The 17,772-nt window shown below is 38.0% G+C and overlaps 1 protein-coding gene and 1 pseudogene across 1 annotated transcript in view; both read right to left on the bottom strand.

The window, feature by feature from the left end:
* ARHGAP20 (Rho GTPase activating protein 20) overlaps positions 1-17,772 on the bottom strand; it is a 78,818-nt gene that overhangs the window by 22,944 nt on the left and 38,102 nt on the right. The window contains exons 4-7 of the mRNA XM_049778658.1: positions 17,560-17,709; positions 14,432-14,473; positions 13,309-13,393; positions 10,356-10,433 (exon numbers count right to left, since the gene is read on the bottom strand). Coding sequence (XP_049634615.1) covers positions 10,356-10,433; positions 13,309-13,393; positions 14,432-14,473; positions 17,560-17,709 — 355 coding nt within the window. The remainder of the gene's footprint in view (positions 1-10,355; positions 10,434-13,308; positions 13,394-14,431; positions 14,474-17,559; positions 17,710-17,772) is intronic.
* On the bottom strand, positions 938-2,685 carry LOC126016116 (calcium-responsive transcription factor-like; annotated as a pseudogene).

Here is a 17,772-nt window from a genome sequence, read left to right as displayed (position 1 = left end):
TAGAGAAATAACTATATTTTGAACTGTCCTAATAATGAGAATGTAGGAGGGAAATGGAGAGCCTGTTTAGAGTACAGGCGGGGGTCGGGTGGGGAGGAGGGAAACTTGGGTCATTGGTGATGGGAATGTTGCACTTGTGATGGGTGGTGTTCTTTACATGACTGAAACCCAAACACAATCATGTATGTAATCAAGGTGTTTAAATAAAAAAAAGTTATTAAACTCATATTGTTTTACCTTATATACTAGTTCTTTTGTAGTTATACAGGTGATATCCCATAAAGATTTTTTTTTTTTGGTTTTTGGGCCACATCCGGCGGTGCTCAGGGGTTACTCCTGGCTGTCTGCTAAGAAATAGCTCCTGACAGGCACGGGGAACCATATGGGACACCGGGATTTGAACCAACCACCTTTGGTCATGGATCGGCTGCTTGCAAGGCAAACAGCGCTGTGCTATCTCTCCGGGCCCAATATCCCATAAAGGTTTTTAAGAAGATAAAATCCTGGGGCCGGGCGGTGGCGCTAAAGGTAAGGTGCCTGCCTTGCCTGCGCTAGCCTTGGACGGACCGCGGTTCGATCCCCCGGTGTCCCATATGGTCCCCCAAGCCAGGAGCAACTTCTGAGCACATAGCCAGGAGTAACCCCTGAGCGTTACCGGGTGTGGCCCAAAACCCCCCCCCCCAAAAAAAAAAAAAAAAAAAAGAAGATAAAATCCTGCGCTGCTTTTAACTTATGGAGAGCTGGATAGCCGCCTATAATCTGTATTGGAATGAGCTCCACATCTCCCAAGAGAATATGATGAACACTTCCTTCCAGAGTCTCTGTATCTTGCACATATCCAACTTCTACCAACTGTTACATAGCAACCAGACTTTGATCTGGTTCTGGAAGGTCACCCATGGTAGGAGCAAAACTACTGCTTTCAGTTGAGGCAAGTCTCTGATTGAAGGGTAGGCCCTTGATAAAGCAGGAGTGAATTATTAATCAATACATACTTCCTATTGAGTCCAGAAGTCTGGAAGGGCTTGAGGAGGAATGGTTATTTTCTGTTATCAGAGTTGGTGATTCATCAGGTGAGGACAACCTTGGTTGAAACTGAAAATCCTGAAGCTGGGTAAATATTTTGTGGAAATGAGGAAAACGAGGAGAGCAAGTGGGTTGGCTCTAGTGATAAAGAACTTCTTGTTTTGTTTGTTTCTGCATTAGTAACACCTGAGTCTCCTGATGAAGTTCCTTCTGCAAATGTAACTGTCACAGTTTCTCTAAGAATATTTCAAAACTCTGTAGTCCACTGCAGCATTGCTGGAATGATCTCTGAGTTATATACATTATCTCCATTTCTCAAGGATTTCTGTACCTCATGGATGTGATTTCTTAGATCATTTACGGTTGGAAAAAGGATAAAGTATGTCTTTCAAGTACCTCATCAGGTTTAAACAGTTCCCTTTCCACAAACTTTCTTAGTTGTTTCCTTACTGCATATACTTGTGCTATTCCCTGCGATACTAATTCTTGAATCTTATGGGCTACTTGAGGATGCAGACGTGAGGGCAACACACAATTCTCACCTCTGACTACAGCATCCTTTTCTCCAAGAGAAGGCATAGGAAGAGGGGGAGGTGACACATGGCGGCAGGGAATCTCTAATTCATGATATTGATAAGCTTGCTGTGTGGGTAACTGGACATACCACCTAAGAACACCACCAGTATCAACCAGGTTTTTCTTTAGCATATTAAAACGTTTCTCCTGCTCCATTCGTATTATTTTCTTGTCAATTTTGGGGTCTGTTGGAACTTTATATTCAGGAAATTTCTGTACCTTTTTAATGTAAATCTGAGCAGGACAAGTTGCATTGTAGAGTTGACAAGGCCTGTTTTCCTGTTCACAGATTTTTTTTAAACTGGAAACCTTTTCTCCTTGGCCCATACTGGCATTCCATCACCACAGCTCTACTCCCTGTGGGCCAAAACCAACCTCATGGACAAATGGGATTCCAGCATATGGAACATACTGGAATTTCTACATCAAGTGTGTAGCCGGCGTGACTGGGCTTGGAGATTGGCGGGTCCCTCAAGCACTCTGTGTCTGCTGCTTGAGAAAAGTTAACACACTCTCTAGTTCACTCTCACTCATACAGTAGCCTCAATATGAATCTCCAATTCTCTCACAGCTCCTAAGATGACAGGTCCATATGGGTGTGTTAGAAATAAGTGTCTGGAGAGGAGCCAGTGAGGGCTCTTCAACCGTTCCTGTCTCTGTCTTTTGGGGCGATGTGAGAGATCCTTGTGGATGAAGAATGTAAGTACTGGGACTGTCTCCTAAAGCATCTCCTCCTGCATTTGGTAAGGTCTCATCACTGAATTTCTCTTTAGAGACATCCTGAGGATTATTCACATCTATAACTTGCCCTGAGGTATAATCACTTGTGCCACTTCTGTCTGCGTAGATGGAATTACATGAAGTACCTGTCCATTTTCTGATGGGCTGACAACAATCATCATAGGGGCATCAGAATCCTCCAATGGCTGAAGCTCATACTGAATAGGTTGCTCATTTTGGTTGATGAGATGGAACTGCTCTGTAGAAAGAATCTGTGATGTGAGTGAATTGTCTGCTTCATGAGTCTGGTAGGTAAAACTTCAGAAGAAATATTTTGTTCAAAGGAAAACTCACTGGACTCCATACAGGTTAGATGCTGAGAATCTCTCTTTGACTCTTCAGAATCATTATGGTTGACTATTAAAGAATCAAACTGTTCCATACTGATGTCATGTTCAATTCCATTTTCTTCTATTCTTTAATATCCAAAAACATTAGTCAAGGAACCAATTACAGACTCCAGACAAGATAATTTTACAACGCCAATGTTTTTTTCTTTAAAGTTCCCAAAAAATTTTCCTTTGAAGTATAGATGACATAGCTGGAATTCAGAGATCAAGGATCTGGTAGATTATGCAGATTTTATGAAGTAATCGAAGTGTCACAAGGCAATTTCTGAATAGAGATCTTTAGATAGTAGCTCAAGTTCAAATCCCAGGTCTCAAGCATTTTATTACCTCCAGAATTGGCCTCTTTTTTTTTTTTTTTTTTGGTTTTTGGGCCACACCCGGTGACGCTCAGGGGTTACTCCTGGCTACGTGCTCAGAAGTCGCTCCTGGCTTGGGGGACCATATGGGATGCTGGGGGATCGAACCGCGGTCCATCCAAGGCTAGCGCAGGTAAGGCAGGCACCTTACCTCTAGCGCCACCGCCCGGCCCCAAGAATTGGCCTCTTCTTGTCCATTGAAGTTTTACCTTTCCGAGGCACTAAATCTTGTTTCTTATAAGCTTCATTTATGTGAAGGCCATCGTTATATCTTCACAGCAGCAGTTTTTCTCTGGGCGCCGCGGCCCCACCATGGAGACCAACACAGTGCGCAGCCCCAACTTTATTCTTAATGGTGAAAAACTAAAAGCATTTCCACTAAGATCTGGCATGAGGCAAGGATGTTGACTGCCTTCACTCTAATTCAACATAGTATTACAAGTCTTAACAATAGGGCCCGGAGAGATAGCACAGTGGTGTTTGCCTTGCAAGCAGCCGATCCAGGACCTGAGGTGGTTGGTTCGAATCCCGGAATCCCATATGGTCCCCCATGCCTGCCAGGAGCTATTTCTGAGCAGACAGCCAGGAGTAACCCCTGAGCACCGCTGGGTGAGGCCCAAAAACCAAAACAAACAAACAAACAAACAAAAAAAAAACCCCAACAAGTCTTAACAATAACAATCAGACAAAAGAAAACTGAAGGAATCCAAATTGGAAAAGAGGAAGTTTAACAATCTGTTTGCAGATGACATGATATACACAGTAGACCCTTGTTGTGTATGTAAATATTTTAGGGGATTACTATGTTACTCACCCTAAACTGATTGGTGATTGTGCCCTACTCTAGGGTGTGACCTGGCATTCTGCCCCCACCCTATGGTAGTACCTGATTCTGCTTCCACCATTGGTTGGTATCTGATTCCACCATTGGGTGGTACCTGATTCTGGGGGATAAAAACAAGGGTCTGTGAAAGGCCAGGGCTTTTTGGCTGGAACTGAAGCTGAGTCTTTGGACTTCAGTCTTGTCCACTGAATAAAGCTAATATTTCCACGAGCCTGACTGTCTGCGAGCTGTTTACCCGCCGTTTCACCTCAGAACCGTCGGCTAGACGGGGTGGCAGACGCGTGCTCCCAGCTGGAAGAGAAAGGCCTCATCCTCCATCCCTCCATCAGTCAACCTCTTCAGGGGCTGAACTGCAACAGACCCTAAAGAGTTTTTTCCACAGAAAAGTTTCTAGAAACAATAAAGCAATACAGCAAAGTGGCTAGCTACAAAGTCAATACACAAAAGACAATTGCATTCCTTTATTCAAATAATGACTCAGAGGAGAAAGAGATCAAAGAGTTCTCCCATTTACAATTGTCTCCCAAACTATCAAGTGCCTAGGAATCAACCTAACAAAAGAGGTGAGAGACTTTATATCAAGAAGACCTCAAAACACTTCAGAAAGAAATTAAAGAAGACCTAAGGAAATGGAAGAACATTTTATGCTTGTGGATTGGAAGAATTAATATAATCAAAATGACCATCTTTTTTTTTTTTGGTTTTTGGGCCACACCCGTTTGACGCTCAGGGGTTACTCCTGGCTATGTGCTCAGAAATCGCCCCTGGCTTGGGGGGGGCATATGGGACGCTGGGGGATCAAACCGCGGTCCTTCCTTGGCTAGCGCTTGCAAGGCAGACACCTTACCTCCAGCGCCACCTACCCGGCCCCTCAAAATGACCATCTTAACTAAACTACTATACAGATTCAATGCAGTCTCTATTCAGATTCAGACAACATTCCTCAAGGACTCACACAATCAATTATAAAGTTCATGTGGAATCATAAAAGACCTATGGTAGCCAAACCAATATTGAAAAACAAGAAACTGGGAAGCATCTCAATACCTAATTTGCAGCTCTACTATAAAGCCATAGTGACCAAACCAGTATGATATTAGAACAAAGATAGACTTTCAGACCAATGGGTCAGAACAGAATATCTAGTCACAACTTCCTAAGTATATGGCCAATTAATTTTGACAAAGGAGCCACGAATTTGAAATGGAACAAAGACAGTCTCTCTAACAAATGGTGTTAGAATAATTAGTCATATATAAGAAATTCAAGATCAATCCATATCTTATACCTTACACAAAAGTTAATTCAAAGTGAATTAAAAACCTTGAGACTAGATCCAAATCCATAAAGTTCATTGAAAAAAGCATAGGAAGAGCACTCCAAGATCTAGACCTCAAAGAAGTCTTCAATGATAGAATGCCAATGGCAAGAGCTATGGCATAACTAACTTTCTGTATGGCAAAAGAAACAAGGGCTAAAATTAGAAGGCAGTTAAATGAATGGGTGAAAGTTTTTGCACTCAATCCATTTGATAAAGGTTTGATATCTAGGATATGCAAAGTACTCACAAAACTTAACTCCACTGGGGCCTGTGCAGTGGTGCTAGAGGTAAGATATCTGCCTTGCCAGCGCTAGCCTAGGACGGACCGCAGTTCGAACCTCTGGTGTCCTATATGGTCTCCCAAGCCAGGAGCGACTTCTGAGTGTATAGCTAGGAGTAATCCCTGAGCGTTACCGGGAGTGGCCCAAAAACAAAAACAAAAACAAAACAAAATAACAAACAAACAAAATTTAACTCCACAAAACCCAAAAACCCTATCAAAATTGGGGAGAAGAAATGAACAGCATTGAGGATAGCACATATCAAAACTACTGGAAACAATCTCTTTTGGCAAAGATGTGATGAGACAGGAACTGTCCTCCATTGCTGGCAGAAATGCCTGAGCCAACCCCTATGGAAAACAATATGGAGGGGTCTCATTAAACTCAAAATTAAGCTGTCATATGACTCAGCAATCCCCCTTTTGGGTATCTATCCCCAGGACAGAAAATAATTATTCCAAAAGAATGAATGCACGCTATTATTCATTGTAGCACTGAGTACAATAGCCCTAGATGTCCATCAACAAATGAGTGGATCATGAAGATGTGGTACATATATATAGTAGAATACTACATAGTTGTGAGGAATGATGCAGGCATGTAATTTGAGTAACATGGATGGAACCAGCATAAATTATATTAAATGAAGTAAGCCAGAAGGATAAATACAAAATAATATCACTTATATGTGGCATTTAGAATAGCTGCATGAAGAAACACAATGGTCTAAATGGAAGTTGTTTTTAACTTCATTATACCCAGAGTATAACAAGAGAAGAAACTGGGTGAAAGAGGAGAAACACAAAAGCTTATATCATCTTCTATACTTCAAACAGAACTTCAGTAATGGATACAGCTGTTTAGATAGATTTTTTGTGTCTGATGTTTAGATTGAGCAGCTGACCAATCAACTGCTCTTTGTAGAATCCATAATAATGTTCTAATGCTTTTATCCACAGAAAGAGGTGCAGAATGAATTCTGAAACCATGGACTTCCACTACAGTGCTCACTATAACAATTATTGTCTTAATTTTAATATGTCTATAATAACTGGATCACAGTGGGTCTTGTAGATATATCTTGCTCACCTAGTTTAGCATTGCAGTGCTATATTAGACTTAAAAGACAATGATATTAAGATGCCTTGACAAATATTCTAGTTTATTCATTTTTCTGTTTGATTATGCCTGCTAATATGATCTAATGTTTCTCTCCACAGGTAACATTGGAATACACAAATGCATGTCACAGACTCTTACGACAGTGCTCATTCATTGAGTATGTTATTGCAATTTGTTTTAAGTTCCAGGTATTTACCATCATGTCACGAGCATATAAATGAGCATTTCCAATGCTCATTACCATAGGACTTAGTTTCCTAGACTTAAAAGTTATGATTGTTTTAAGAATGTTCTATACACAATCTAACCCAGTAAGCCTTTCTTCAATAAAGTTTACCCTCACTGATGATGCTTTGTTTAGAAAATGGAAAACCGTTCCATTTGACTTGCTGGCTTTATATTTTAAAGCATTCGGATCCACCTGGGTCAGCTTTTCAACTGCAACCTATGGATCAATCTTCAGAACTAAATATCCAAGCCAAAGTCAACAATAGAATCAAGAGACCTAAACTTTAACAACCTAAACTTAATACTGGCAGACCAACAGGCTAACAGTGGTGGATGCACTCTGGGATCATTGGTGAAGGGAGGTCAATACTGGTGGTGTTAATGGCTCTGATGCTCCATATGTCTAAAATTGAACTATGAGGGACTCTGCAGGCCACAATGGTTTCAGTAATATACAATTAAAAAAATTCAATGCGGGCACACTTACTTTACCCATTGCATATAAACATTAGTTAATATTAATCAAATTTTCCTATTCCACATTTTTTTTTACCTTCATTCTTCCTTTGTTCTACAAGAAATCTTAAACACTGTTGCAACATTGGTTCCACATTTATAAAGAATCTTACTCAAGAACAGGTAATGTTTCAGTGTTTTTTTTTTATTTCTTTCTTTATGAAAGTCGCTGCCTTTAACTCAAACACCAAATATGTGGTGGCATTTACATAGTAGTTGGAGGGAAGAATTTTCCAATTTTTTTCCCTCTCTCATCTTCAAACATTCCAAAACAATTTTTTTTGTGGTTTTTGGGTCACACCCGGCAGTGCTCAGGGGTTACTCCTGGCTCTACATTCAGAAATTGCCCCTGGCAGGTAGAGAGGACCATATGGGATGCTGGGATTTGAACTACTGTCCTTCTGCCTGCAAGGCAAACACCTTACCTCCATGCTATCCTCTTGGGCCCAAGCATTCCAATTTTTTTAGTAATAAAAAAATAAAAATATTCACCTTTGCCCTACCAATACTTATCTGAAGCAAACGCAAAATATGGATAATGCTCCTTACATTTAAATTAAAAACTATTTTTTGCATTTAGCAATTCACGATAAGCATCAGTCATCTCATTCTCTGCACCTAGATGATAGTAGCTATCTGTTCCTTTTAACAATTTTACACAAAAAATCCTCCAGTATGCAACACCCTTAATGAGTAATGTGGGATCCACCAAGGGAGGAAATAGGGAAAGAATTCTGCCAAAAGCAACAAGTGGAAAGAGAGAAAGGAGTCTGAGACTATACCCAAACCAAAAGAACCCACCTATCTGCACATATTTATAGTGTACAATAAAATATATCTCACTAAAATTATAGCCTAATCTCTAATTCACAAATAGTTCAAAATGAGAGAATAACAATATTAAGGTAATATTAAGGCCTTATTATCCATATTTTCTTTATTTTGAAAAATAAAAAAAGACTTGCATCTCTAGTAATCTGTCTATAGAAAGGATAATTTTTACAGGAAACTAAAGTATAAGTTTGTTTTTAATTAAGAATATTTAGTTAAGCTCCTTAGGGAGGATCTGGGTGGGACTCTGAACTTCTGGCCTCCCAGCCTCTTGAAAGATCTCTTTCCTTCTTGGGAGCCAGGAGTCTCTAGCAGCATGGGGTTCAGCAGGCCTCCGCCATGCCAGAGGCCTTCTTAACCAGGCCTGGGGGGGTGCGGGACTTGGGTGACCCCAGCACCCCTCTACCGCCTTGCTCCAGATCTCCAGAGCTTCCCTGGGCCACATGCCTGGGCAAGCCAGCGAGATGGGTCCCTTGGCGGAGCTTGAAGGTACCCTAGGCTTTCCCTCATTCCCCATTCAGCTCCTTAGGGAGGGTCTGGGTGGGGCTCTGAACTTCTGGCCTCTTAGCTTCTTGAAGGATCTCTTTCCTTCCTGGGAGCCAGGAGTCTCTAGCAGCATGGGGTTCTAGTAGCATGTAGAGTCCTAAGCCACAGACCAAAGTGGTGCCCTGGAGTTAACACCCACCCAACTATTCCAAAAGGCATAAAAGGGACACATATGTCTTTTCAACATTTTATGTGTGTTTTCTTTGATGGCTATAACTTTTGCTGAATATTTTCATATACACTGACGATTCTCCCCCCCCCCCCCCCGTTTTTTTTTTATTATTATTTTTATCTTTTCTTCTCTTTGTGAACTCTCAATAGTGAATTTGGTGAAAGAGTCCCTCAGTTTAATGCTTATGTTTGAACCAAGTCATGGGTATTGTTGGACGTGTTCTTACGCCCCCATATACTCTAATAATGCCACGTGGCTTTATTTCTTGTTTGCATAAGCACACTAAAATGGGAAAATACTATACATACAAATAAGTTCTTATCTAATAGAGATGGGAACACACAAATCTTGTAGTGCAATGGGACCTTACACCCTGAATATTGACATAAAGACCTGGCACAGGCCTCAGAAGAATGGGCATTCTCCATTCACCCCTGATCTAGGAAAGACATCTACGAAACATCCAAGGTTGTCTATAACATCACCTGGAGGCAATCCTCTACCAGGGAAGACCCTACTGCTGCTCTGACATCGACCTACTCAAAAGAGACTTCCCTTAACACTGAGACGACTTAACAACAACAATGACCTGCTTACTGGACAGGGCTTTCTGTATTGCCCCTTAATTATTAGGTGAAACTAGAGGATACTCCACACCAGCCTGACTTCAATGTAGGATGTGCAGATTCCAGGATCTTTAATACAGAAGCCTGATGCCAACAATAGAGACTGCATGAAAAATAAAACTGTATTGGCACCACAGAACGACTTGGATTGAATAAACTAGTTTTCCTGGAGCCTAGAGTTGGTCTTATGCCAGGAAACTTCAGGATCTTCTTATATTTAGACCAAGGCTTTTCCTTTCCATGTCCCTCATATTTTGGTGGGCCTATGCAAACAATATTTGCCACTCTAACACCGTTTTTACTGTGCTCTTTTGACTAACCCTTAAAAAAAACCTCTTAAAATTTTGATGTTAACTTAAACTAATATGCATGTGCATGAAAATATAAAAAAAATACTATGCCTTCAATGTTTAAGGAGTCACATAAACCTCATGGCTTTAGATTGCTTTGTGTACTGCTAAGAAATGTTATAACGTACTACAATCTGGGGACTTGTGGACAAAGTAATTGTACATGGGTTCTGCCTTATTTTTCTTGATGGCCTTTGTAAGTTCAATATTTAGGCGTCAGCAAGGGGATTTCTTCTGAGAACTCTGTTTATGGGCGATTGTCCTTTCACGGAAACTTTACCTTGTCTTCTTTGCATCATTGTTCTCATAATTAAAAGTAAAAAAAATAATTAAAAAAAAGTCAAGTTTATTTTACTTCTTAATTAAAGTCAAACTCTATAAAGCAAAAAAAAAAAAAAAAAAAAAAAGAATATTTAGTCAAGATGCTTACATTTATCCCGACAGCAGTCAGAGCCAAGTAAATGATTTCCTTTGCAGTTTCAGAATTCTTGACTGATAGGGTTTTGGTCTGTTAAAAAAAACAAACAAATATAAATGTGAGCACTTGGATTAATCAAAGACAAATATTGTCTTCAAGTGTTGACAGTAAAACACATGAACAGAAAACAATATTTTTTGGTTTTTGGTTTTTAGGCCACACCTGGTGACACTCAGGGGTTACTCCTGGCTATGTGCTCAGAAATCACTCCTGGCTTGGGGGATCATATGGGATGCCAGGAGAACTGAGGTCTGTCCTGCGTCAGCTGCATGAAAGGCAAGCACCCTACCACAGCGTATTGCTCCAGCCCCAACAGAGAATAATTTTTATTATAAAGCACTGCTCCTTGCATATTATACACTATAATTTAGCATCAATTTATTTTAAAACATGTGGCTCACAAAATAGGGTAATAGAATAAGGTCTAGAAAATGAGATAACAATTTTAGAACAAAAATTCTCTTACAATCTTTGTCTCTGAGTAGATAAACAGTTTTATGCTAAATGATTGGGAAATTATAAGATATAATAAATTATATTTATATAGTGAACTGAATTATAATTATGACAATGATATGTAATCAAAAATATGTACTCTGCAAACACGTTTTTGTCTTTAATTTTTTTTTATTGGGCCACACTGAGAATCAAAGGGCTTTACAAATGCTCAGTTTTTACCAATTAAATTGTCAGATAAATGAGAAATTAGAACATTTCCATGACAGAGCATAACACATGACATACCTATATAGCTATGACACAAATAGGTAGCATAAATGAAAACAGAATATAAAAGCTTACTAATAAAAGAATAGAGTTAAGTGAAATTTCATGATTATTAACTTTTTTAAACCTTTATTATAAATTTTTCTCAATAAGTCAATTATTGACATAATATATTGTCTTTTAAGATAGTTGACTTCAAATCTTCATAGCTCCAAGGACTACACAGAATTGTCTTAGTACCCTAGAGAGGGCTTAAAGTACCTAACTCAGTGTATGTTTTACCAGGTGTTTTATATTTTATAGCTTCTGCTAACCTTGAAATTTAATTTCATGAGATGCTTCTAATTTTTTTTTTTAGTTTTTGGGCCACACCCGGCGTTTCTCAGGGATTACTCCTGGCTGTCTGCTCAGAAATAGCTCCTGGCAGGCACGGGGGACCATATGGGACACTGGGATTCGAACCAACTACCTTTGGTCCTGGATCGGCTGCTTGCAAGGCAAACGCCACTGTGCTATCTCTTCGGGCCCTAATTTTTAAGGTTTGAAAAGTACTTTAAAGAAACACTCATTAATTCTCTTATAAGATAACCTATCCTGTAATATTAATATATCATCTCCAAAGTACCTCTTTCCCCCCATTTTTTGGGGGTAGTTCTGCTCACACATTCTGATTACTGAGCCACATACCTGCCCCTTGCACTCCATATGATTTCTAAAGCAATGTCTTAACATTAGGAAAATATATTCAAAGCATTAATTATAAGCTGCAGAATTCTTCTGGTATGCCTCTGTTAGACAAATAATTTTTCAGCAGAGGACAGTGAACTTTGGCTAGTAAGTTAAACAAAGGAGAAAATATCTTTTTTTAAATAGCAGAATATAATGTCAGCAGTGCAAATCTGAAAGGCAGGATGAATAAAACTCCTTTCTGATGCATTCCTATCTTATGGGCATTACTTTTTCTGGGAGCAGGAGTCCCTTAATGAATACTCTCACCAGAAAGTTAACTTTTGAGAACTAAAGTTCTCATATGTGTACCAGATCTTTTCAGTTCTTAACTAGATGCAGTGTGTCAACCTGAACAAATTTCTTGTCTTTCAAAATCAGAGCCAGACATTAATTTGTTCTCAAGCACACATTTTCCATACACCAAAAAGGGAAACAGGATTGGGGGTTGGGCATGGGATATGGTAGAGGGTATGGTGTTGAAATGATTTTGCAAGAAATCTTGGCATCAGCAATGTTGTAAATCATGGTGCCTAAAATAACATTTTGAAAGTATTTAAAAAATTCAAGAACTCTCTCTGCTATGAACATACTGGATGTAACCAACTGCCACAGAAACAATAAATATCTGCATAGAAATAAAATGTGCTTGCTTGGTTTAAGTTTTTGCTTCCTACAGGAGAGACCTTGTAGTTTTTTTTAACCATTAAAATTTTACTATTCCTCATAACAGTGATGCCTATTATATCTGAACATTTGTGTAACATCTACTTTGGGCCCAAATGAAAGTGTTTACTTTATATATTTTCACACACACAGAAGTATTCTGTGTGACAGATATTGTGAGTCATGACAGTCCCTGTATTGTAAAATATTCATAAGCTTTAATGCTCACCATTGAACACACTTGAGCTCTTATTTATAGTTGTTATCAGATAATTCATAACTAATGATAAAGACAAACTTTATTTGACCAATGTGAGCTAGCAGCATGTTAATCCCTTAAAAAAGGCATCTCTTCCAATTCATCTATTTATTAACTTAATACATAAGCTAAATTGTTAAAAATAAATGACCAACTTAAGTCCCAAACTTAAGAATGGATAAATTGGAAAAATATTTCTTACTACTAATAGAAGATAACTTTGTGGAAATGGCCATATCATGGATTTATGCAGCTTCTTTTCCAGGGATCCAGAAAAATGTTAATGCTAGAGGGAGGGAAAGGACATCTGGAAAGCTCTAATCTTTCCATGTGGAAATGTTAAATTTTATGCTCATAAGGATTTTAGCTTCCTGTGTGTGCTTCAGTTTACTTTTCCTATATACAAAGACAAACATGTCCAGGAAGTGCATTTTCCCACAATGTCTACTCTTACATAGTACATACATATACTATCTCTCTTATGTAGGGACTTGAAATTTTTATTTTTCTGGCTTAGAAAACACTTACATTAACACCATTTCCTGTCTCCAAGAAGTCCACTTTTAGAGGAATTGTCACAGGAAAGTCCTTCTCTTTCTCTATAGCGATGAATCTAATCAAATGCAATAACAACCCAAAACAATACTGATTCAGATTTAATTTTAGAAACCTATTTAGTAATATTTTCAGTATATGCATATACTATTAAAAACAAATGGAACGACTCAGCAAAATCAGATTACATTATGGGTTGAAAGAAATAAGTTTTAGGACATTAGGCATGGGAACAAAAGTGGAAGAGGAGACCCATTCATGTGAGACCTGAGGAGTACATTAAGGCACCTCCAGCTGATGTTTTACCTCACCATTTCCCTACCTTCTCCAGAGGCCCTGAACTAGCAGGTAAGCACAGATGAACCATATCATACGTGACTCGACAAAACCCAAATAATGGCATTTTACTCCACCAGTGGAGTGTCAATTTCAGTTATGCAAATGTTTGGAGAGGGTGAGAGATTAGGAGAAGTCAGGGCTGATGGTCTAAGAGATAAACTGAAATTAATCATTTTAGTCTGTATGCTCAAAGCTAAATAGAATTATTTATTTTTGAGACACTCTGAAAACCCTCCATATTTAGAAATTTAAGATTTTGCAGAAATTTTACCTCCAATAAATAGTTGGGCACATGGAAAGTAGATAAAAGTAATTATTAATTTCTCGCTAAAATGATCTAACCAAACTTCAATATTCTTTTTGTTTTTGTTTTTGTTTTTGAGGCCACACCCGTTTGATGCTCAGGGGTTACTCCTGGCTAAGAGCTCAGAAATTGCCCTGGCTTAGGGGGACCATATGGGACACCGGGGGATCGAACCACAGTCCATTCCTTGGCTAGCGCTTGCAAGGCAGACACCTTACCTCTAGTGCCACCTCACCGGCCCCTCATTATTCTTAAAAAATACATGTAATGTGAAAATATTATTTACACTAAATAGTATATTAGTGTACAACCTAAACAGCAACTTATTTTGAGGCCAAAGGAAAAATATTTACAAACAAAAGGGGAATTAATTTTGGGCAAATATCTGTAGAGAAAAGTTCAGTTATTTAACTATCTAATTAAAGATTAGGAAAGTATACTGGAAAAATATACCTTTTTAGTAGAGAGAACCAGGAATCTTTCTGTTCAGCAGAACTATAACCAAAGAAAGTTGAAAAGAAAAAAGTAAACCACTATTAAATTTAAAAATAAAAATTAAATCATAAAATCCTTATGCAACTTTATATTTAGGATTATCAATAGAAATGCCAATTTATACTTAGGATTATCAATGGAATGTTTTTTTTGTGTGTGTGTTTTGGACTACACCTGGTGGTGATCAGGGGTTACTCTTGGGACTCTATGCTCAGGAGTCTTTCCTGGCAGAGTTTGGGTCACCATATAGGGTGTTGGAGATTAACCCCAGTTGGCCACTTGCAAGGCAAATACCCTTTCACTGTGTATCACTCTGGCTCCCAATAGAAGAATTTATTTTGATTTGGTTATCTGATTTGGATATTTTGATTTGGTTATTTAATTTGGTTTTTGGGCCACAGCTGGTGATGCTCAGGGGTTACTCCTGACTATGCACTCAGAAATTGCTCCTGGTGAGGGGAACCATATGGGATGCTGGGGAATTGAATTAAGGTCCGACTTGGGCAGCTGCGTGCAAGGCAAATGCCCTACTGCTGCGCTATCGCTCCGGCACTCCCCTGACAATTTTTGAGTGATTTTTACTGGCTGTAGTTTTCTAGGATGAAAGAATTTTCTTTCTTCTTTTTTGTTGACAAATTCTGGAGGTATTTACTGCCATTTTCCCTTCATTTTAATTTTAAGAAACTAAAACATATATGATCAAGTAATAGTGCTTAATCAATATTTACTATTATTCATTGATTGACAATATGTATTTTACTGATATTATTTATCCTATTGTCAATGCTTCTATCCCTGAATGAATTTTCATTCAACACTTTAGAGAGGCCATTCTGTTTCTACTCTGATGGCCACACAAGAGAAGTTCACAGTGATGCAGATGAGTGTTCCTCTCTAAGTACAAGTGTGTTCTTTCTGGTTATCTTTTATCTAAAGCAATGTGTCCAACATGACTACAAGTGTTCTTCACTCTCTTTTTTTCCTCAGGCTATAATTTTTTATTTACCATAAAATATAAATGATGAATCTACAGGTAAATAGACTCCAGCAGATAAACTTTAAGAAAATTATACAAATTTCTGGATTTTATGAAATAATTACACAATTAATATGAACAACATGTAAGCAGTTTTGTATATAATTCTTCACTCTCTTTTTAGGCATTCACACAACTCACTGAATCTATACCTTTGTACCCTTATGACTTCCATTGATGTTGGGAAGTTTTTAACCATTATTTTTCAAATGGTTATTACTTCATTTCCTTTCTCTCATCTTTTGGAGTTTTAACCAGAAGTATGTTATATCTTTTGGCACTTTCTAACAAGGGTTTGAAATTTAATTTTTTCCCTATCATCAAGCAATTTGTATTGATGTATCTTTAAATGCATTAGTTATTTCCTCTTTCATTTTTATTCTAACCTAAAGCAACACAGAGGACTTTTTCTTCCTTTTAGTTTCTTTAGAGTCAACTTTTTAAATCATAGAAGCTTTTACTTCCTTTTATGGCCCAAGGCATGGGAGTCCAACCACCAAATGTGTATGTTACTGTAATTTTCAATTCTAAAATTCTCATTTAGATCTTTAAAAAATGTTTTCTATTTCTCTGCTGAGTCTCTAATTTACATTCCTATTTCAGTTGGTTTTCACCAAAGAAGGTATTAGCAATAACAACTGCTCTAAAGTTCTTTTCTGGTCATTTTCAAATATGGTTCTTCTCAGAATTAGCCTCTACTGATTATCTTTTGTTTCTCTATCCTGGTTCTTTGTATGTCAAGAGATCTAGTTCTGGACATATTTAATATGATTTCTATTTTACTTATAAAACAGGGTCTAAGTTTATGTCTACCCCACCCCATGTTTATGTCTTAATGTACAACTAACTTGATAAGCCTCAATGCTTTTTACTTCTCTGCTGATTTCACTAATCTTTACATTTACTTCAAATGGCTTTCACCAACAGAGATAACTATAATAACAACTGCTGTAAACCTCTCTCACCTATGGTGGACAGCAGTTTCGTCCTTTAGCTTTTGCTTCAAAAGACATTGATCATATCCTGTTCTGAGGACTCCGCTAGAGTCTACATACATACATATACATATATACAGATATATGTATATATGTTTCAATTTCCCTTCCCTATTCTCCCTTAAGATTTCCCTCTCACTTTCCAGTGCCTGCAGTGAATATGTCTCTGCATTATGTATCTTTGGTTCAGAAAAAAACTGAGTTTTTGTCAGGAGTAGTCCCTGAACACCACTGTGTGTGGCCCATATTCCCTCTTCAAATAAAAATATGCTGTGCATATGACAGAAACTTTTGGAGGGAAAAACAAATGCTAGAATGGGTTGAGAAAGTGCAATTGTTTAAGATCACAAGTCCAAATTTGAGTATACTTATTATGAAACAAAATGCTCTAACTGAGCAGGTTCAGGATAAAGGTACCAAGATTTACTAGTCATATATTCTGCAACCTCAACCCAGCTTTGGAATAAACAGTCTTGGAACTCTAACATTGACCCCTTTGGATAAACTGGCTTCTGATTGTCACATCCTCCTACTTACCAAATCAGAATGTGATGTACAGTTCAGGCAATCCATTATTTTGTAATAGTATTTTAGTTTCTATGATTAAAAACAGCTTCTATAAAATTTGGGAGGATAGGTCCAACCTAATTGAACTATTTTGTAAAATGTTACAGTAAAGTTCTATCTTAGTGATTGGAAAAGAACAATTTAAAAGGCTCATATGCAAAACACTAGAGAAAGGAATATTGGAGTGAAGCCCCCAATCTGTGACCACTTGTGTACCCTGTAAATGTCACTGAACAGAAAAAATGACTCCACGAGTTTTCCATATTCACCATTAATTTTCACATTATAAGAGCACTTTGGGCAAATAAAGGTGTATATCAAAAGAGATGTTACAGGTTTCATGCACAATCAGAAATAATATTTTTCCTTTATAAAATGAGAATAACAAAAATGAAGAACTCCTTTTATTCTATCCTAGAAACACTGTAAAAAACCCCAACTTTCATAGCAATCAACCACATAAATACAGGGAAAGCTACAGTTCTTACCAGAATGTGACTATAAAATTGACCACAGGCCATCCAATGATAAAAGATTTTGTCATGTTGATATTATGTTCTCCAGCTTCATTTGTACAATTAGTCATCCACATATCACACAACTTTATTTTATATTTGATCTTAAAATTATTATTATACCTGGGAAGATAAAAACCAAACAGGACTTTTTGTTATTTGATTTTCTAAATTTGAATGGAGTTT

The sequence above is a fragment of the Suncus etruscus genome, chromosome 8, assembly GCF_024139225.1.
Source record: "Suncus etruscus isolate mSunEtr1 chromosome 8, mSunEtr1.pri.cur, whole genome shotgun sequence".
NCBI classification, from domain to species: Eukaryota; Metazoa; Chordata; class Mammalia; order Eulipotyphla; family Soricidae; genus Suncus; species Suncus etruscus.
The sequence above is the reverse complement of the archived record's forward strand: the minus strand, read 5'-3'. Positions and strand labels throughout refer to the sequence as shown.